Source organism: Monodelphis domestica, chromosome 4 (genome assembly GCF_027887165.1).
Source record: "Monodelphis domestica isolate mMonDom1 chromosome 4, mMonDom1.pri, whole genome shotgun sequence".
Taxonomy (NCBI): Eukaryota; Metazoa; Chordata; class Mammalia; order Didelphimorphia; family Didelphidae; genus Monodelphis; species Monodelphis domestica.
In genome coordinates this window covers 118820684-118843955 of record NC_077230.1, presented here as the reverse complement: position 1 = coordinate 118843955, position 23272 = coordinate 118820684, and the positions used below count along the sequence as shown (strand labels likewise).

Sequence of the window (23272 nt, the reverse complement as noted above, 5' to 3'; positions counted from 1 at the left end):
TCCCACTCTAGATCTATAATCCATATTAAGTAGGATAAGGCAATTTGAAGAGAAAGTGGGAAGTAGAGAGGAACAGAAAAGTCAAGGATAACACTAAGGTACATAACCTCAGGGACCATGAAGAAAGTGGTGTCATTGGCAGAAATGGGGAGTTTGATGGAGGTCCAGGTTTAAGGGAGGTTACAAATTCAAACAAGATATTAATAAAAGACTCAGATGGAGACAGAGACAGTCAAGAAGTTCTTCTGAGATGTGAGGCTGACAGAGAATATCTGAATTCATGGAAACAAGTAAAATCATCAAGGAAGAGAATGCAGGGAGAAACAGGAAGAGGCCACAAGACAGGGCCCTGAGATACATTAAAATTCCTGTGTAGCTGGGAAAGGAAAGATGACCATGAAAGGAGCCTGAGAAAGCAATTGGACCAGAGAACCAAGAGACATGAGGGTTACAGAAATCAAAGCAAAAGAGGATAAAATAAGGGACTGGATAAGCTAGATGATTGTTGTACTTCCCACCATTATAAAATTCATGGATTCCATTAATAATGTTTAAGTTTCATTTAAAAGATATACTCCATTGATTCTAAAGCATTTTAAACTAAATGTCCATGAATCTTTTTGTTTCCTCCTATTTTTCCTGGCACATAATCTCTCAAAATATAAATAGGCTTGAGCAGCAAAGACCCCACAAGGATTTTGCAAAAGAGTTGCTTAACAATACCCTAGAATAAGAATTAGGTGCCAAAAGACTCTCTTTCAAAGTTGTATTAAGTTGGGTTAAGACATAGTCCCACCCTTTTCCTGGATATCTGAGCAAGTCCTAGTTATCATAGGAACCCAGAGAGAGTCTTTCTTCTTCCTATCCCCAGGAGCACAAACAGCTAGGGTAATTTGTAGCTTCCTCTCAGGGGGGGGAAAAAAGGTAGAATACTTGAAGTCTCCAAATGAATATTTATAGCATATTTAGGAATCATTGCTTCACAAATCTTCAATCTTTTACAAATCTGCTCAATCTTCCAATTCTGTATGCTTTTAAACTGTGCTTCCTTAAAAACAACAACAACAACAACAACTGATCACTTGAATAATTTGGTCATGTGCTGCTTGACTAGCAGTACAGGGGGAAAAAATCACCACTGGGTAGTCTTAAGCTTTCATTTCAGCCCAGAGACATTATGGTTACCTTGTTCCCTGTAGACAAGAGGTAATGGAAGCAGAGGTCCTTGCTCCAGCTGTGCTTGCCAGGGGCAACTACAGAGTGTAAGTGTACATGCACGCGCATTTGTTCCCAATTAGAGGAAGGCAGTGATTCTATTCCCTTTGAGAACCTCAGGATTTTGTGCCTTTGCATGGGTATATTGCAATGCGTACTAGAGTACTTTTACAGTAATAAAATTGTTAACAAAACCAAGTTAATCCCTGGATTTTCTTAATTCTTTTTTAAGATGTGTATGTTAAAATTACATGACAGCTTCACACGTAAATAAAAGCCCTATACAATTAACCCTTGACTATCCAAGAGTTTACAAAAGTATCTCAAGAAACTCCTGACTAATCAGGAGGAAGTCAGTCAGATGTAGGGGAAGTAAGAGAAATGAACTGGCTTGTATCCAAAACCAAATTAATATTTTAATAACTACCTATAATTTTAGGTTATCTGATGCTTTTTCTCCAAAAGCACTAGGAAATTAGGAGCAGTTAGGTGGCGCAGTTAGGACAGGGCTCAGGGCCTAGGAAGAGTCATCTTCCTAAATCCAAACCTGACCTCAGACACTTATTAGACATGTCTCTTGGCAAGTCACTTAATTCTGTTTGCCTCAATTTTCCCATCTAGAAAATGAACTGGAGAAGGAAATAGCAAACCTCTCCATATCTTTGCCAAGAAAATCCCAAATAGGATCACAGAGAGTCACACATGACTAAAACAAGTGAACAGTGGTCTATGCTATAGTGAAATACTTCTAATCCTGTATGCTTTTAAATTGTTCTTCTTTTTAATCTACGTTGTAAGCTTTAAACTCTCATTCTCTCATTTAAGCAATTCAACGCACTCAGGGTCTCAGTTTCCCTATCTGTAAAATAAAAGTGGTAGACTAAATGATATGTAAGATGCCTTTCAGCTACTTTCATCCTCTGATCTATGTCTTTCTTCAAGGCATTTTCTATTCCTTTAATATCCTCCCTTCAACCTCTACCTGTTGAAATCTTGCCTATCATTCACAAACTAGTTCACCTCTTCCAGAATGTGTTGGCTCATCTCCCAGCCCCTGACCTACCCATTCACCCCATGCACCTCAGCCCAGTGAAATTTACCTCCCCTTATTTGAACCAAGTATAGCATAATCTCTACTGCTCTCTTATCTGTATTATGAAATGAATGAAAACACATTTCTCAAATGATTACTGTGGGCAGTAAATATAAACAGAAAATAGAGACTGACCCTACTTCTGAAGGAGCTTACATTCTAATCAGAAAAGGTAAGTTAGGCCCTGCAGGCAGTGTGTGGTGCCTGGCACAAAGCCCTTGTGTGGATACGAGTAGAAAGAGGGCTCTGGATCCCTTTGGGTAGGGGTGTAAATTAGGAGTCAGGGTCTAGCCAGAAGAGGACAGGAGAGAAGACACGGCTAAGGACAGGAAGAACTTGGTTATGTCAGATTAGAGAGGGAGGGTCATCTGCAGTACCTGCCTCTAATGGGAGGAGTTTTAACAGATGTTATTGTAGCACTACAGTACAATTGTGTATGTGCCTTATAGTTTACTAGATCATAAATCTATGATGGCAAAGACCATATTTTAATTATCTATAGATCTCCCCAAACACCTAGCAAAGTGCTATGTAAACACAATGATTATAAAACTGGGGTGGCTAAGCAGCATAGTGGATTGAGAGCCAAGCCTAGAGATGAGAGGTCCTGGGTTCAAGTCTGGTCTCCAACACTTCCTAGTCATTTGACTCTGCATGAAATCACTTAACTTGGATTGCCTAGTTCTTATCATTTTTCTATCTTAGAACTGATACTAAGACAGAAGGTAAGGATTTTTAAAAAATGGTTTTTAATTTACTCGCTTGCTTGCCTAGTCTAGTAATCTTCATTACTAAAATTTTACAAACTCCTTTTGTAAATAAATCATCTTCAAGTTTAAAAACAGAATTAAAGACATGCACGTTGCTAGGAGACTATCATCTACCAAAGAAAGCTATCACTTTTAACAAAGGGTACACTAAGTCACAAATAGTTATAGCCTTTCTGGCATTGACACACATTTTAGCATAATATTGTATTAGGTGCATAATTTGTCACAAACTAACTCTGTGTGTGTGTACAGTTATATTTATTTTTTAATAACCCCTCTACATCAAGAGCTCTATTCAATAAATACAGTAAAAAACTAATCTAATTCACTGATTATTAACCTTAAGCCCACATAGTGAACCACTCTCATATGGGAGACCTCAACTCAAGAGAAAAGTTTTTAGTAAATTATCTCCCATCTCACCAATTAGGCTAAACTTAGCTCATCCTTCTGTAGGACAAGGAAAGTTAACTAGAGTCCTAAGTGTTCTAATCAAAGTCAGGATACTGAGTGCCTTCATTCCAGCTCCTCCAAAATAAACCTGATGATCTAGGAGTGAGCCACAAATTCTTTAAAGTTAAATTCAAATTAAGTGCCATAAAATACCAAACAATAAAATAATGTATTCTGCTTGCTATAATGAGGCACTTTAATCATAACTAGAATATGCATTACTTTCAACAAAAGATGTCTTCAACTAAAAGTAAGCAGATCAAATTGAGAATTACCAAGGTATTCTACTTCCAGTTATTAGTACCCTCTCCTCCACCCAAATTATTTTGAACTTATTTTGTACCGACTTAACTTGTACATATTTCCTTCCAAAGGATCTAAATTCCTTAAGAGCAAGAGACTCTTTGTCTTTGTCTTTATCATGAATGCTTGGCACATAGGATAGTAACAGGTGCTTAAGAAATGGCTGTCAAATCAAAGCATTAATTATCAAAGAGCAAATCTCCAAATAGAAAATGCCTTTTACAGTAGTCATATGATCAAAGGATCATAGAATAAGAGTAACAAGGGGCCTCAAAGATGTCTCATCCAATTTCTTCCCTTGATAGAGGAGAAAGCTCCCAGGAGGAAAGTGATTTTCCTGAGGTTACCTGGGAGTAAATGGAAGGACCAGGGCTCAATCACAAAACACTTCCCATGGCATGTAGAGAATGTTCTCTTTACACAATGTGAGACCAAACCTACCTAACTTAACATAAATATTCAAACAATCTAACATATTCATGAACCACAATTATATGATTTTATTCTAAACCATTTTTGATGTTTGTTAAACATTTAACCAAGTCCCTAACTGCATATGTCACAACTTAAGGCATTACACCATAGGAATTGTGAAAACAGTCTCAGAAAACCAGCACTTTTCTCCATCAATGTCATTTTAGATGCGTTTACACCTTTTCACTCAGTGTTGTAGCTGTAGTTCAGTTGTAGATTCAATGTACATACTCTTATACAGAAGTGAGAAAGGAAGATGGGAATAAATCAGCAAGGTTCAACAATAAACAGAGACTGAACTGATGAAGTGCCCACTAAGGTCTCACAGGACTGTGCTGGTGCTAATAAGAAAAGACTGACCCAAAGAAACTTATAGGTAAGTTGGAGAGACAAGTCAAATACACATGAAAAGACAATGCAAACACTTAAGTAATGAGTGCTATAGAAATGACATAGATAAGAAATGCAATGGAAGTGGTCTCAATATGTGCCTGACATACTCAAACTTCAGATTTTCTACTCAGAGGTTGTGGAATTAGCATGTTCCATACCCCAAAATTAGTACGCTTTCCCCACTTCAGCAACAAAATTCTATCTTCAATAGAATCATTAAATGAGGTCATCAAGCTCATTTACCTCAGGAAGTTATTCCAGAGCAAATACTTTGTGAATGCAATAGAATGACATATCATTTGAATGAGGATTAAATGTTGCAAAATGGCTATTCAACTTCTCCCCCAGATTGAAGTTACCAGAATCAAATGCTAGTATGGAATAAATGTACTACATAGTTCATTCAAGGCTCACCCTTAGACATGTAAATTATGTCTCCTATTCTCTCATGAAGAGTGACAGCCACTCAAAATGAATCTCCTTCTCTATAGATATGGACAAAGATGAGTGGGTACAAGCTTCTATCCTTGGGCAGGCTGGTATTTCACTGATTTTTAGTTCTTATATATACTCTTCCATGGTTCTGTTGATTTTTTTGCCCAAGACTGGAAAACTATGTTGTTTTCTCCATAAAGAAAAAGCATAAAGTGGTTAAGGAAATACGCAAAGACTGTCCTAAAACTGTCCTAGAGATATAAGAGTTTATTCAATCTAAAACTAAGGAGAATGTCTTTTCACTGTTTTAAAATGATTTCATAGAAGAACAGTGTCCTCAAAGATATTATATTGCACTTATGTACAAGAAAGTGCTGAAAAATAAATTGAGAAATAAAATGAGGTAAAAGCTGCTTAGGAGTAATAGAAAAGATGAAAGGCTTATAAAGGGGAAAGCATTAAGTGGGTACTAACAAAGAAGAAAAATGAAAATCTCCCTTAAATCATTTCAAATTGGAGACTTTCTTCCTTGATGATCCATGAAAAGCATCCTTCCCTACCTTCAAACTCACTTTGTTGTCTCATCCCTCATTATCCAGCAGGCCCAAAGAAACGGTCAGGGAAATGTGAAAACTAAACTGAAAAATCTACTGTGCTCACACAACAACAACAAAATTCTAATAATGATGCACCAGAATTCCAGAATATTCAAACACTCAAGTCAGTCACATGAAGCCAAAGGTAACAGAAGCTTAACTTCTAAAACAATGTTATAAGAAAACTTGAGCCCATACCTAATCAAGTAGAAAGTAAGGTGCCAGAGTCTAAGGTACTGGGAAACTTCTCTCAATGACAAGAGGAAAAAAAAAAGAATAGGTTCTTCCACTGGTTTGAAGGTTTTCAAAGAAAGTGCAACTCACTTCCCCAAGGGAAATGGATCTGGAGTTAAAGGACCCATGTCAATAATTCTCGGCTTTGCTACCTACTACTTATGTAACCTTGGGCAAGTTCCTCAATCCTTCTGGGTCCCAGTTTCTTCTTTAGTAAAATGAAAAGCTTGAGCTACAAAGTTCTACTCCAGTGTCAATGGAATATGAAAACCAATTCGCCCTAAGTCTCAAAGATAATCTTTGACTTCCTTAGAAAGCATACAAAAGCTTTTGATATATCTATATCATTTCTTGTATTTCTTTTTAAAATAAGATCTCTGAAAATGAGTCAGCAAACTAGCCATCTAAAAACAGTCCCTGGGATTTAGGGCACCAGGAAACAATATAACTCAGAAATTATATAGGTATAGAGATTCTTATTATAGAATCCAAAGGTTCTCTTTCAGCACATCTGCTTGGAAAAAAAAACCAGTGGTGATAACATAAGGACTGGGGGCAGCTAGGTGGCTCAGTGGATTTAGTGTCAGGCTTAGAGATGTGAGGTCCTATTTTCAAATCTGGCCTCAGATACTTCCTAACTATATGACCCTGGGCAAGTCACTTAATCTCCATTGCATAGCCCTTATCAGTCTTCTGTCTTGGAAGCAATACTGATTCTAAGACAGAAGGTAAGGTTTAAAAAAAAAAACCAAAAAACTAAGAATTGACCTTGATGTAGAGAAACAGTGCTGTGGAACTGGTTTGAATCCTGGCTCTGCCACCTCCTTCTTATAGGGCGTGGGCTAAATCTAACCTCTTTAAGTCTCAGTTCTACCATCTATAAAATGAAGGGACTAAGAGACTTCTAAGTTCATTCTAATTCATAGTATATAAACAATGGTGCTACTCAGACTACCTCTGTTAATGCCATATTACTTTTGACAAGACAGATGGAAGAAAGAGAGGAAAAAGCCTGAGCCCTGCAGAACAATGTAGATCAGGAGAGCTCAATTATTCTGGGATCAGTTCTGTTCCTGACTGGCCATGTGGTTATTAGGAAAGTCACTGAGCCTCTCTCTGAGTAATCTTCATTTCCTCACTCATAAAATGCAAAAGTTGAATTAGATCTTTAAAGTCTTTCCTAGCTTTAAGAATCTTTTTCTTTTTGCCTTGACTTCCCATAGAGCAGGTCAGATCTAAGCAAAATGGCTTTACATTCTATGGATAACATAATATCAACCATAGCTAGAATACAAATAAAATTCCTTTTTTTGATAACTGCCATGGTGAACATCCAAAAGATTCTTGTGAAAGGACTGACTACATGGAAATTATCACTATTAAATCAATGAATAAACATTTAAGTGTCTATTATGTGTCAGGCACTGTGCTAATAATAAGCACATACAAAAAGAAGCTTTTATATTATAACAACATTGATAAGACTAAATTCTGTTTCCCCAGGATTCAAGAAAACCCCATTTAAAAGAAAATTTCCAGAATTAAACATTAATTTCTAATAATAAACAAGCCACTCTACTCTGTTAGGAGCTGAAGATAACAAGCGAAAATGAAACAAACATTCTTTGTGTGAAATTGAGATTTACTCCACTCTACTTATTCTTTAGAATTTTAGCCTTCAGGAACATATACACCCCCACTTAAGAATTAAGTGTGGGGAAGAAAGGTCTATGACCCCTGTGTGCTAGCAAGTGACAAATCAGAAACAAGTGACTGCCTAGTGGGCAAGTCAAAGTCAAGTTTATGCCACCATTGGTACACATAAGGCACAGAAAGTGATGCAAAGAACTGCCTTTAAATTTCATGGTCACTTCCTATGAAGGTCTTCGCCTTGGAACTTGACCAGTGAAGAACTTGGCTTGAGATCTCAGACTGTTTCCCTTTGGTCTGCCAAATTTAATCCTCTGCCCCCTTCCCCCCTTGCTGGGGCCTCTGAATTCCTGCCTGGTTCAGACCAGACCTGAGTGAGCAAGCTCTCTCTCTTATCTCTATCTTTCTCTGTCTCTCTTGATGTCTCTCTCTCTCTTTCTTATCATTTCCTTAATTTCTTCCCTCAATTTATAAATAAACTACCATAAAAGCCATTCTTACTTGAGTAATTCATTGGGATTTAGTAATTAAATCCCTGGCAACCAACTCTCAAATATTCAGTCCAAACATAAATTTTACCCCTTATATTTGCCTGTAGAAATTAACCTTCTTTTGGGGAAAATAACATGTACATAAATAAGTATATACCAAATATAAACAAGTTCAATTCATAAGAGGAGGGTACTAGCTAAGGGCAATGTGCTTCTTAGAGAAGGCAGCATCTGAGCAGAGTTTAAAGGAAACAAAAGATTTTAAGAGTTGGAAGTGAGGAAGGAGCACATTCTAAGTCATGCATGATAGTCAATACGAAGCTGTGGAGTATCATGTGTGAGGGACCAACAAGAAGGCCAGTTGGGCTTGGTCAAAGAGCAAGGAAAAGGGGCAATTGGGGGAAAAAAGTTGGAAAGGTAGGCTGGGGTCAAGTTGTAAGAAGCTTTAAAAGCCAAACAGAAAAGTTTTTATTTGATTCTAGAGGCAAAAGGTAACCGCTAAAGTTTATTGAGTAGGGAAATGAAAAGTTTAGATATGCATGTTAGGGAAGAAAATCACTATGGGGTGTTTGTTGTCTATAGGACTGTTTGGAGAAGGCAGAAATTTAAGACCAGAAGGCCTACCAGGAGACTGTAGCAATAGTCCTAGCTAAAGATAATGGTGGTTTCAACTAGGGTGGGAAATTTATGAGCAGAGAAAAGCAGACTGATGTAAGAGATGTTATATAGATTGGGGGAGGGGGGAGGGAAATGCTAGTTTTATACTGGGTTTATATCTAAAAATACTATAAGAAGAAAGTTATCTAGAAGAAAAGCATGGGGGGGAGGCGAAGCACTAAAAATAGAAGAGTGTAAACTCACCGAGACTGTGGTAATCCTTTTTTACTGAGATCTGCCCTCACACGTTCTCCTACATGTCTGTAAATTTCCACTAAGCTGTTTATTGCTGAGTCTCGAACCTATACACAAAAGAAGATATCTTAAACATTTATTTGTAACTTTATAGCATTTCTTGTTGAACAAACAATAGATCACAAACCATCCCACCTTTTGAAATCAATCATATTTACAACCAGGAACAATTGCAGTCACACAAGTTCTTATCTACATTCACCTAAATGAAGAGAGGAATCTTCTATTCACTGATTTTTAAAGACATTAATAAGACTTAAGAAGTGATTAGATAACATCATGAAGTTTTTCCATGTGAAGACACAATGCTTAATTAATGTCAAAGAATTATTTAAAATCTTAATGTAAAATCACAACTTTTCAGTTTTTTAAAACTGTATGAAATAGTGAGGCATTGCTATTTTATTTTATTTAGAATAAAGAACTGCTTTGTTCTTTATTCTACTACACAGATAGTAGTAGCCTGGGTAGTTGATGAATCCTAGAAAGTTCCCTTTACACAGTTTATGTACTTATACAGTGTCAAACAGGATGTAAATGTCACACGGCTAATCTTTTAGACTTCAGGTCCAATGTGCTACCCACTCCCCAAACACACTGCCTCTGTGTGTAATATAGGAACAATTAATTAAGGGGTCAGGAAACTGGAGGTCTAGTTGCAGTTCCTATATTAACTGAGTTCCCTGCCCACTCTGGGCCTGTTTCTTCAACAAAAATGAGAGTAGGTCCAAATAATCTCGAAGGTCCTGTCCCTATAAAATTCTAAATTGATACATATCCACTTTCTAGGTTCAGGGTCTCAAAATAAAAAAAAAAAACAAAACAAAAAACCTAATATTGTTCTATTAATGCAAATAGTTATTAAAGGTAATGCTATCTATATAAGAAACAAAAGTTTAGGCACCAAAATAAAATAAAGTGAAGTTTAGAAGAAAAGTAGTTAACTGAAAGTGGGTAAGGGTGAGGAGAAGAAAATAGCAGGTCAGTAAGGATTAGGAAAAATATTTTAGTTGTTCTGGATTTTCAGATCACTTATTTATCTAATGATGGTAGTATGCAGAATGTAATTTATTACATAATACATTTTTTCTATGTAACTGGAGAATATGACTCCTAAACTACTTGCATTCATTTTAATTAATGATCACTCTGTAATGAGTATTTTTTAGTTATCTACTTATTCAAAGAAATATCAATTTTTTGTAACATCAAACAATTAAAACTGTTTTTAAGAAGGTGTAATCAATCTGCAACAATTAAATTATCTAAATTTAGTAGTAATTATGGGAAATAAGCCACCTACAAACCACTCCCCATTATCTCTCTCTCTCTCTCTCTCTCTCTCTCTCTCTCTCTCTCTCTCTCTCTGGAGTTAAAAACCTTTGGCTTAAGAGATGATTTTTTTTTTTAACTCTGCATAGAATTTCACAAGGGATGCCCAATGATGGAATACTTTTGTGCTGAAAGGAATAATGAATTAGAGGATTTCCATGTGAACTGGAACATCCTCCAGGAATTGATGCAGAGTAAAAGGAGCAGAACAGGAGAACATTATACACAGAGACTGATACACTGTGGCATAATCGAATGTAATGAACTTCTCTACTAGCAGCAATGCAATTCTGAGGGACTTAGGAGAAAGAACGCTATTCACATTCAGAGAAAGAACTGTGGAAGTAGAAACAGAAAAGAAAAACAATTGCTTGATCATATGGGTCAATGGGGATATGATTGGGGATACAGACTCTAAGAGATCATCCCAATGCAAATATCAATAATATGAAAATAGGTCTTGATCAATGACACATGTAAAACACAATGGAACTGCTCATTGGCTACCGGGAGAGTGGGGAGGGCATAAATCATGTAACTGTGGAAAAATACTCTAAATTAATTAAATAATTTTTTCCAATCAAACACACACACACACACACACACACACACACACACATACACACTCACTCTCTCTCTCACAAGGGATGCCCAAGTTCTAGTATACCTATTGCATAATTAAGAAATATCAAAGGAGTAAACAAAGGTAGTCATCCACAAATCTAACTTAATTCAAACAAAAATCCCCTACATCTGGTTACTTCTTTGCTATAGCTCAATTGTCATGAACACTCAGACTTAGATGATGCAAAGTAAAATAAAGTGAACACTTTATGTGTTAAACACATAAAACTACATAAAAATGAGATGCTGATATACAAACTAAGTCACAAAGAGACAAAGGAAAAAACAGAAGGGAATGTAAGAGGGACTGGAAGGAGAGAGGGAAGGCATAAAAGGAAAGAGAGAAGCAGAGAAAAAGAGAAAGGAGAGACAAAGAGATTAGAAGGGGGTTAGGCAAGACACAAATAAACTTAAAACAGAGAGGAAAAAGATAGACAAAGTATAATTTTAAATAAACCTATAAGGAAAAAGTACAAAAAAATTTATTTGTTAATATGGCTCAATCTTAAATAATACAGGTTTTATGAAAGATTATAGACTTTGGTCTGTATATTGTAAGAGTTAAATTAATATCCAATACATTAAGTATTATTTTATAAAGTTTGTTATCTGACAAAATAGAACCACTTGACTAAGTTTTCTATCTGCTCAAAAATCCCCACTCCACCAAAACCACCAACAGGAAGGAAAGAGACTAGACATGGAACTCCAACCAATTTATCCTGTCTACTTCAGATAGTAAAGACAGGAAGTGAGTGGGGTTCTGGAAATCATAGTTTTGCTGGGGACCACAAATTTTTAGGGTACTAGATTCTAATTTCACAATCCCAATCCCCCCCATGCTTTGGAAGACTAGTCTCCCCAGTGGGTCTTACAAACATAACCAACTTATAAATTACAATAATTTGTGGATAAAAGGGAAAGAGAACAAAACCAATGATTGCTGGGCACACTGACAAAAAGCCAATTAGGGGGCAATCCCCTTGGGCATAAGAGTATATATACATACAAAATAAATGTGTTACAACCCCCCATAGTTCAATTTCACTACAACCCAAAGTTCATTCTGGATCTTTCATAGTGTGAGGTTTCTACAGGCATCTCCATGGCACCTTCTCCAAGCAGTTCCCTTCCTGGATTCTAGGAGGTAGCAACTTTCTTAACTTTTATAAAACTAGAATTTTATGACAATTATACAATTCCCTCTGAGAAGGGTATTGACCACTGTCTTGAAAACATATTTTCTGAGGTCACAATTTAAGCCATCCACTCTTTTTTAACTACAACAATTTAAGTCTTCCACTATTTTAATTATTACACTCCTTTGGCGTTAAACTGTAACAGCTCTAAAGGCATGTCTTTTATATGCCCCATTCATTATATTTTGAACTACAATAGTGAAAATCACTTCAAATTTTTATAAATGCAGAGGGTAACGTTTAGGGGATCATGCCCCTTAGAAAAACTTTCACCTTCCAAATGAAACGTTTAGATATCTCATCCACTACATTTTTATAAATGCAGAGGTGGGGAATATAGGCACTTATTTCCAAAAGGCCCTTTAAAATCAATTTAATTTTTTTTAAGATCATTAAATTTTTCTGGATTTTTACAATGGTATTTTCTCCAGTCCAGTCATATGGGAAGTTACAAATAAAGAGTTTGTAACAGCATGTATAGCTAATTGTCAAAACACAGTAAATTAAAGTAACATAGCGTAACCGAACTTAAAGAAAATAAAACCTTAAAATAAGCAATCGGCAAATACAATATATGTGACAGGATACAGGCACTGAATTCAAGAGTCGTTCTTTCCAATTACAATACAGAGATTTCCATAAAACAATGGAGTCTGAAAGGGCTTAAAAATTTCACCTCCAGACTCTATGAGGTTCCTTCCCCTCCACAGGATCATTATCCAGTTAGGTTCCTTTTGTCACAACTCTGGGATCTCCCACAGCGAGGGAGAATTCCATGCTGAACATAGTGTAGAAGAATCCCATTTTGGAAGTATTGTAGAGGTTGGGCAGGCCAAAATGGCAAGGGGATACTGGCAAGAGGGGGGAGGGGGGTTGTGAAGATGGGATTAACTCTCTCCCCTGCCATTTTTAGATTTAATCACCAAAAATGTATACACTCTACTTATCCTTAAGTGGGGGAGGTTGGTACCATGTGTGTGAAAGTGGGAGACAAATAAGAACCCACTGATTGCCCCTTGGGCACTCCGAAGCAAAGTTTTAGCTATAATTGGTCCACATAAAAGTGGAACAGGAAGGCATAGGAAGTGATGAAAGGAATGGTCTTTAAAAGTGTAAAGAATTTCCTGTGACAAGCTCTTTTGCCTTCAACTTGACCTTGGAGGAGCTCTGGCTGAAGACTGCTTCTATTAGGACTACCACATGCGTGAGTGAGAAAGGCTGACTCCTTTCCCTGGCTTGTTCTGGAGATACTAGCCTCCAGAGAGGCCCCTTGTCTTAGAGGAGGCCTTGTAGCTAAAACCCTTTGTTTAATTCACCCCTAGGCTCTCTGGCTGGGGCTTCTGGAGCCCTGCTGGAATAAAGCCAGGGCTTGAGCAAATAGTCTAGCTCGTTAAGCTAAATTTCTTACTCTGCCCTCTTTCTCATTTCTCTACTTTCATTCTTTCCATATTTTATAAATAAATTGCTAAAAAATCATTTGGAATCAATTCCTGGAGACCACACTCTAATAAATTTAGTCCAACTCTTTTACTTTTACCCCTTACATTCTGGCCGTTACAATATGTTGCAAATAAACACGCATCTATAAAACACTTACTATATAAGCCAGACACTATATTAAGAATGGGGATTCAAAGAAAAATAAAAATTAAGCCCAAGCCTCAAGGAGTTTACAATCGAATAACTAAGATAACATGCAACTAAGCATATAAAAAGAAGATATAGTCAGCATAAATTAGTAGATAATTCTCAAATGGCTGGGGTGGAGTATTCATCAAACAAATATACCTTGGAAATGAATTGTGGAAATTATTGTAATTAAAGACTACAACCAAATACCCAAATTTTCATTTTCAAAACAGTATATTAGGAAAAAGACAAAAACAAATAAGCAAAGTACAAAAGTATAAAAAATATTTAACATAGTATAACATAAAATATTTTCAAGAAAAAAATGTCCATGGGTATATACTATACACATTCTTGTTATACAGGGAAGCTATAAGCTTGTTTTCCAAAATTAAAATCAAAGTTATCTTCAAAGTAGGTTCCATTACTTATGATCTGTGGCCTTATGTAAGTTGCGTAACATCCCTTGGATCAGCTTCCATAAAATAAGGTCAGATATTCTCCAAGATCTCTTCTTTGCTTGAAATTTTAAATTATACGTCCTTAAAAAAATGAAGGTCAAATCTTTCAAAAATACCTACATGAATGGGACCCTTGGAGAATGATCAAGATGGAACTAACCTGACCTAAGATTCATAAAATCAAAAGAGGTTGTATCAGAGGCATCTCCCTAAAGTCAAGCCTTATCACTAATAGCTCCACACTTAAAATGGTATGGAAAGCATGGAGCATAAAGGAAAGAACTCTCATCTAAGAGTCAGAAAGCCTTGGCTCTAGTCCAAGTTGCTCCAGTAATTCCCTAGGTGACCTTTGAAAAGTGACCTCTCTCTGAACTTGTTTCCTTACCTTAAGAAAAAAGGTTAAACTAGATTTTTAAAAATCCCATTCTGCTCTTATAGAAAGAAGAAAAGAAGAAAATCAGAGCTTTGGCAATACCATTTACATTCACCAGTATGCCCCAATTATGTAAAGACCAACTGAGATCTTGAAATAGAATTTCATTAATGGCTAATTCAAAATTCACTAATGAGCCAGAAAACAGGAAACAACTTTCTGACACATCATCAATTCTCAAATTGGGAGATGTTATACAGGGAAGTTTATCTGTGTTCAATTTTCAAAACCAGGATGATATTTCCAAATCACTGACTGACCAGCTGCCCCAACTATTCTGAGTCACTCTGAACTCAGAAAAAATTACACTAAAACATCGACTAAGTCAGATTCTAGGTCCAACTAGAAAATATTCATTAAAGTCTTTTCCTTTGAGTCTCAAATTTTCAAAATGCAAAATAGTACTAATAATGTTGATTTCTACTTCTTAATAGGGTTTTTGTATGAAAAAATTAGATAGCCTATCTAATTTCAGTGCAATAAAATTCTAAGACATTACTATTTTCAAAAAGATGATACATATTCATTTCAGCTATAGAGAAACATGTATCATTATGTATTACAGCTGTAGATACTTTATTTCTTGATCAGGAAAGGATGAGTAACCTAAGGAAATATAAACATTTAATTATATATATCAAGAAATAAATGAAAACCCTGTATTTTCATGGTTTTTTAAAAAGCAGAATAATCCTCATTGGTTTAATTGAATGCGTGAAAACTTTAATTCCTTAATTTCTTTTTTCCATTTGAATAAGTTTATTTAGTCAATTTAGAACATTATTCCTTCGTTACAATAATCACATTATTTCCCTCCCTCCCTTCCATCCACTCTTCCCCCAGCCAACTCCCAACTTAATTGGGTATTACTTGGGTCCTTAATCAGAACCTATTTCCATGTTGTTATCTACACTAGGATATTCATTTAGAGTCTACATTCCCAACAATATCCCTTCGACCCATGTATTCAAGCAGTTCTTTTTCTTCAGTGTTTTCACTCCCACAGTCTTTCCTCTGGATGTGGATAGTGGTTTTTCTCGTAGGTTCCTCCAAGTTGTTCAGGATCACTGCATTGCCACAAATGAAGAAGTCCATTACTTTCAATTGTACCACAGAGTATCAGTCTCTGTATACAATGTTCTCCTGGTTATGCTCCTTTTGCTCTGCATCACTTCCTGGAGGTTGTTCCAGTCTCCATGGAATTCCTCCACTTTTATTCCTTTTAGCACAATAGTATTCCATCATCAACATATACCACAATTTGTTCAAGCATTCCCCAATTGAAGGGCATCCCCTCATTTTCCAATTTTTTGCCACCACAAAGAACACAGCTATGAATATTCTTGTACAAGTCTTTTTCCTTATTATCTCTTTGGGGTACAAACCCAGCAGTGCTATGGCTAGATAAAAGGGTAGACAGTATTTTAGCGCCCTTTGGGCATAGTTGCAAATTGCCCTCCAGAATGGTTGGATCAATTCACAGCTTCACTAGCAATGAATTGAGATCCCAACTTTGACACATCCCCTCCAACATTCGTTACTTTCCTTTGCTGTCATGTTAGCCAATCTGCTAGATGTGAGGTGATACCCCAGAGTTGTTTTTATTTACATCTCTCTGATTATAAGAGATTTAGAAAACTTTTTCATGTGCTTATTAATAATTTTGATTTCTTTAACTGAAAATTTCCCATTCATGTCCCTTGCCCATTTTTCAATTAGAGAATGGCTTGATTTTTCATACAACTGGATTAGCTCTTTATAAATTTGAGTAATTAGACCTTTGTCAGAGATTTTTGTAATGAAGATTATTATCCAATTTGTTGCTTCCCTTATAATTTTGGATGCATTGGGTTTTCTTGTACAAAAACTTTTTAATTTGATGTAATGAAAATGATTGATTTTACATTTTGTGATTTTTTTCTAACTCTTGCTCGGTTTTAAAGTCTTTCCTTTCCCAAAGTACTGACAAGTATAATATTCTGTGTTCACTTAATTTGCTTATAGTTTCCGTCTTTATATTCAGGTCATTCACACATTCTGAGTTTATCTTGGAGTAGGGTGTGAGATATTGATACAAACCTAATCTCTCCCATACTGACTTCCAATTTTCCTAGCAGTTTTAAATCAAAAAGTGGGTTTTGGTCGCAAAAACTGGTATCTTTGAGTCTGTCATAGACTGTCTTGCTGAGGTCATTTACCCCAAGTCTATTCCACTGGTCCTCTTTTCTGTCTCTTAGCCAGTATCAAATTGTTTTGATAACCACTGCTTTATATATAGTTTGAGATCTGGGACTGCAAGTCCTCCTTCCTTTGCAATTTTTTTCATGATTTCCCTGGATATCCTTAATCTTTTGATCTTCCAAATGAACTTTGTTATGTTTTTTTTCCAACTTCAGTAAAAAAGGTTTTTGGCAGTTCAATGGGTATGGCACTAAATAAGTAGATAAATTTGGGTAGGATTGTCATTTTTATTATGTTAGCTCGTCCCACCCATGAGCAATCACTGTTTTTCCAATTGTTTAAATCTAGTTTTAATTGTGTGGAGAGTGTTTTGTAGTTGTGTTTATATAGTTCCTCTGTTTGTCTCCCCAGATAGATTCCTAAGTATTTTATTTTGTATAGGGTGATTTAAATGGAATTTCTCTTTCTAATTCTTCCTGCTGAACTGGATTGGAGATATATAGAAATGCTAATGACTTATGCGGGTTTATTTTGTATCCTCAACTTTGCTAAAATTGTTCACTGTTTCGACTAGCTTTTTGGTTGATTCTCTAGGATTCTTTAAGTAAACCATTATACCATCCACAAAGAGTGATAGCTTGGTCTCCTCATTGCCAGTTCTAAAACCTTCGATTTCTTTTTCTTCTCTAATTTCTACTGCTAGTGTTTCTAGTACAATGTTAAATAATAGAGGTGATAATGGGCATCTTTATTTCACTCCTGATCTTATTGGGAATGCATTTAGTTTAACCCCATTGCAGATGATGTTTGCTGATGGTTTTAGATATATACTGTTTATTATTTTTAGGAAAGGCCCTTCTCCCTTCTATTCCTATACTTTCTAGTGTTTTCAATAGGAATGAGTGTTTATCAAAATTTTCTGCATCTATTGAGATAATGATGTGATTTTTGTCGATTTGCTTGTTATGATCATTATGTGGATAGTTTTCCTAATGTTGAACCATCCTTGAATTCCTGGTATGAATTCTACCTGATCATAGTAAATAACCCTTGTCATGACTTGCTGGAATTTTTTTGCTAGTATCCTATTTAAGATTTTTGCATCTATATTCATTAAGGAAATTTGGTCTATAGTTTTCTTTCTGTTTTTGACATGCCTCACTTTGGGATCAGTACCATATTTGTGTCATGAAAGGAATTTGATAGAACTCCTTCTTGGCTTATTCTGTCAAATAGTTTGTATAATATTGGGATTAGATGTTCTTTGAATGTTTGATAGAATTCATTTGTGAATCCATCTGGACCTGGGGATTTTTTCTTAGGGAGTTCTTTGATGGCGTGTTCAATTTATTTTTCTGATATGGGGTTGTTTAGGTAATCTATTTCTTCCTCAGTCTAGGCAATTTATATTTTTGTAAGTATTCATCCATATCACCTAGATTGCCATATTTGTTTCCATGTAATTGGGCATAGTAGTTTTTAATGATTGCCTAAATTTCCTCTTCATTTGAGGTGCAGTCTCCCTTTTCATTTTAGATACTGTCAATTTGGTTTTTTTCTTTCCTTTTATTAATTAGACTGACCAGTACTTTGCCTATTTTATTTGTCTATTCAAAGTACCAGCTTCTAGTCTTATTTTTTAAATCAATAGTTCTATGACTTTCAATTTTATTAATTTCTCCTTTGATGTTTTGGATCTCTAAGTTAGTCTTCATCTGAGGATTTTTAATTTGTCTGCTTTCTAGTTTTTTGATTTGCATGCCCAATTCATTGACCACTGCCCTTCTTAATTTGGTAATATATGAACTCAAGGATATAAATTTCCCCTAATACTGCTTTAGCTGCATCCCATAGGTTTTGAAAGACTGTCTCATCATTGTCATTTTCTTGAATGACATTATTAATTGTTTCTACAATTTGTTCTGTACCTAACCAGTTTTGGAGAATCGTATTGTTTAATTTTCAATTAATTTTTTATTTACCTCTCCATGTACCCTTACTAATTGTTATTTTCATTGCATTGTGATGTGAGAAGTTTGCATTTATCATTTCTGCTCTTTTGAACTTGTTTGCAATGTTTTTATGCCCTAATACAAGGTCAATTGTTGTGAATGTACCATGTGCTGCTGAAAAGAAGGCATATTCCTTTTTGTCCCCATTTATTTTTCTCCACATGTCTACTAACTCATAATTTTTCTAAGATTTCATTCACTTCTCTTACTCTTTTTGATTTATCTAGTTCAGATAGAGAAAGTCTCCCACTAGTATAGTTTTTCTATCTATTTCATCCTTGAGCTCCACTAGTTTCTCCTTTAGAAATTTGGATGCTATGCCATTTCGCGCATACATATTGAGTATGGATATTTCCTCATTGTCTATACTGCCTTTTAACAGGATGTAATTGCCTTCCCTATCTCTTTTAACTATATTTATTTTTACTTTGGCTTTGTCAGATATCATGATTGCAACTCCTGCCTTCTTTTTATCAGTTGATGCCCAATACATTTGGCTCCATCCTCTTACTTTCACCCTATGCGTATCTACCTTCCTCATGTATGTTTCTTGTAGACAGCATATGGTAGGGTTTGGGATTCTAATCCACTCTGCTATTTGCTTGCTTTTTATGGGTGAGTTCATTTCATTCACATTCAGAGTCATGATTACTAGCTGCATATTTCCCAGCATTTTGACTTCTACTCCTGATCCTGCGTTTTCTTCTTTCACTACTTCCTTCTACACCAGTGTTTGTATTTAATCAGTCGCCCTAGTCCCCATCCTTATTTTACTTCCCTTTCTACCCCCTCCATCTTATTCCCACCCTTATTTTCCCTGTAGTCTTTCTAAAATTACCCCTCACCCTCTCCCTCCCTTGTACTGCTTCTCTCCCCACCAGTCTATTACCTTTCTACTCCCCTATAGAGAACAAATCTATTCTCTGCCCCAATGGATAGGATTTTTCTTCCCTCTTTGGGTTAATTTCAATGCATGAAAGAGTTGAGTATTTCCTATCTCCAACCTCTTTACCCTTACAGCGTATTGATGTTCTCCCCCCTCCAACCATGAGCTTCTATGTGACATATGAATTTACCCCCATTTGTTTCTTTTCACATTTCTTTTAGTATTAACTTCTCTTTTTTAGCTCCAGTTGTATATATATGTATATACACGCACACATATGTATTTATGCATGCATATATCTATATACCTATTTATGTCTTGTGCTTTCATCCTATACAGTTTATCACTGTTTCCTCTAAGTATAATTCTTCTAGCTGCCCAGGTGATAACAGTTTTTAAGAGTTACCAACGACCTCTTTTCTTATAGGGATATATGTCATTTTAACTTATTGAGTCTCTTAAAAATTTCTTTGTTTGTTTTTTGTTTTTCTTTTTCCCCTCTTTTAAAATTATCTTTTGATGATTCTCTTGAGTTCTGTGCTTGGACATCAAATTTTCTGTTCAGGTCTGGTCTTTTCTTTGCAAATTCTTGGAATTCTTCTATTTTGTTGAATGACCATACTTTACCCTGTAAGAATATTGTCAGTTTTGCTGGGTAATTGATTCTTGGTTGTAGACCTAGTTCCCTTGCTTTCTGGAATATCATATTCCATGCCTTTTGGTCCTTCACTGTGGATGCAGCCAGATCCTGCTTTATCCTCACTGTGGTTCCAAGGTATCTGAATAGCCTCACTGTGGTTCCACGGTATCTGAATGACTTCTTCTTGGAAGCTTGTAATATCTTTTCTTTGGTCTGATAGTTCTTGAATTTGGCTATAACATTCCTGGGTGTTGTCAGTTGGGGATTAAGTACAGGAGGTGATCTGTGGATTCTTTCAGTCTCCACTTTTCCCTCTTGTTCTAGAATATCAAGGCAGTTTTCTTGAATGATTTCCTGTAGTATTATGTACAGGCTTTTTCTTTTGTCATGGTCTTCTGGTAGACCAATGATTCTTAAATTGTCTCTCCTCAAACGATTTTCTAAATCCTCTGTTTTGTGAATGAGATGCTTCATGTTTTACTCAATTTTTTTTTCTTTTGGTTTTGTTTTATAGTGTCCTGCTGCCTTGTGAGGTCACTTAATTCTATGTGTTGTATTCTGGTTATTAGAGACTGGATTTCATCCCTGGCTTTTTGGTCATCCTTCTCTTTCTGGTCTGATTTTCTTTGGAGGTCATCTTCCATCCTCTTTACCTCATCTTTCATCACCTTTGCCTCATTTTCCAGCTGATTAATTTTGGCTTTCAAGACACTGTTTTCTGTTTCCAGATGACTTATCTTAGTTTTTAAGTTCTTTTCCCAATTGTCTTCAGGCTCTCTTAATTGTGTTTTGAATTGCATTTTGAGTTCTTCTAAAGCCTGTATCCAATTCACTGGGATTTCTGATTTATCATTTGCTGATCCCTCCCACTCTGTTCTGTTCGCTGTATAGAAGCTATCTATTGTAATTTCTTTCTTCTTTTTCTGTTGTTTGCTCATATTCACCCCTTCTTTGCTCCCCATATTTGTCTGTGCTCTTGCTCCTCTCATTTTTTGTTTTTAGGGGCTTCTGTCAGTCTTCCCTCTTAGAGCTCTGACAGAAGATCTCTTGGTGCAGTCTCTGGGGGAGGGTTTTTGGGGATTTGAGTTTCCCTGTCCTCTGGAGGCTTTTGTTTGGATTAACATCCAGCAGTCAATGAGGAAGGGGTGTGGAACCTGGACTTCCCCAAGTTCTGAAGACGTTTGATGGGATTAAGTTCAGCTGGGTTGGGCTGGGTGTGCTCTGAGGCCAACCCCTCCTGTAAGGCTCGAGCAAATATGGAGGACCTCCACAGCTCTGGCCAGGCTGCCAGCTCTATGCTCCCACTTTAGCTCCTTCCCTGCTCTCTGTCTTTGACTCTCTGAGCTTGAAACAGCCCTACCCGCAAGGTACACCCTCCAGACCAGCACCTTTGCCTGCCCAAAAGTTCCCGCTGCCTCTGGAGTCTCAGCGCTCAGTCTGGAGTCTCAGGTGGGCAGGGGGAGGGGTCCTGGGACCTTCCTTCTGCCTTCCCCTTAAACCCGAATGTTCTCGGATTCTGGCTTTTGGGGAGGGCGTACCTTTTGAATTGAGTCCAGCAGGAGGGTTCCTTGGCTCTGTCTTGTTGTTAGGTTTGATTTTTAGTCCCCTAGGAGCATTCAGTTTGTGATCTGTAAGGAAGGGTATTCAGAGGTCCGAACTCCTGGCTCCTTCTAGGCCGCCATCTTGACTCCGCCTCCTAACTATTTAATTTCTAAAAACCCGCTAAATACATTTGATCAAAAGAAAAGTAAAAGTATTAATCTTCTGAATAAGTTAACAGTACTCAAAGTGTATTGTTAACTGTACTATAACTGCTGTGTCATGACTTCATCCACTCAGAGTTTAAAGCTTACTGATATAGATCTTACTGACTTCTAGAATATAAGGACAAAAACAGGAGCTAAAAATGGGATTTTTTGACTGAGAGCTTTAAATAAATAAAACAAATAAACAAAAATGTTCTTAGATTCCATTTTGTTACATGGAAAAGGGAAGAAAGAGGACAGGGAGCAGAGAGTAAAGATTTAAAGAAAAGTACATAGCAAATAATCAACCTAGATTTTTAAGCCATTTTCATATTAATCATTATGTTGCCATGTTCCTGCTCAGCCAATCTTCTCCCTCCTCACTCCCTACCTAGAGCAGGCCAACCCTCCAGACCACAGACCACCTCTGCCTATTTCCCTTCTTGAGGGAAATACTCACTTTAATCCACTTGACTTTGGAACTCTGTCCTGAGGCTAAGAATGGCAAGTGAATGAGTGAAAACTAATTTGTACTACACCTACCTGGCCCCAAATATGCTCCATATGTATTTAATAGAAATATCTTGGGATCTCCCACAGTATGTTCTGCAAACCCCTATCAAAATACACATATGTTCTCATACGTTCTCATACATTCTCTCTCTCTCTCTCTCTCTCTCTCTCTCTCTCTCTCTCTCTCTCTCTCTCTCTCTCTCTCTCTCTCTCTCTCATCCCCTCCCCCCTTTCCTCCCATTCTCTTATCCCTTGAGCTAGAAAAAAGGAAATAATCAATACTACCATTTCTTCTGGAAAAGGCATGACAACCTAATGCTCCACTCACTATGTCCATGACTTCCCAGATCAAAAGTCCCTTTCTCTTGCCACCACCCTCTGCTGCCTCCCTCAGTAGAAATGTAAGGTCTCTACACAAAGATAATGTCTTGCTTTACTATTGGTATCCCCAGGGCTTAATAAAGTTCTTAGGACATAGTAAGCATGAAAAGAAATTCATTGCTTTTTCATTCAGTAACATCATACCAAAACCAAGTACTGGATTTGAAATCTAGAGGACTAGTGAATAAATTCTGCTACAGGAAAATAAAAAAAGAAA

The 23272-nt window shown here is 36.5% G+C and overlaps 1 protein-coding gene across 14 annotated transcripts in view; it reads right to left on the bottom strand.

The window, feature by feature from the left end:
* CLASP1 (cytoplasmic linker associated protein 1) overlaps positions 1 to 23272 on the bottom strand; it is a 355336-nt gene that overhangs the window by 208700 nt on the left and 123364 nt on the right. For all 14 annotated transcript variants that reach the window (XM_056793731.1, XM_056793732.1, XM_056793738.1 and 11 more), the window contains one exon: positions 8969 to 9066. In XM_056793731.1, the coding sequence (XP_056649709.1) occupies positions 8969 to 9066 (98 nt within the window). The remainder of the gene's footprint in view (positions 1 to 8968; positions 9067 to 23272) is intronic.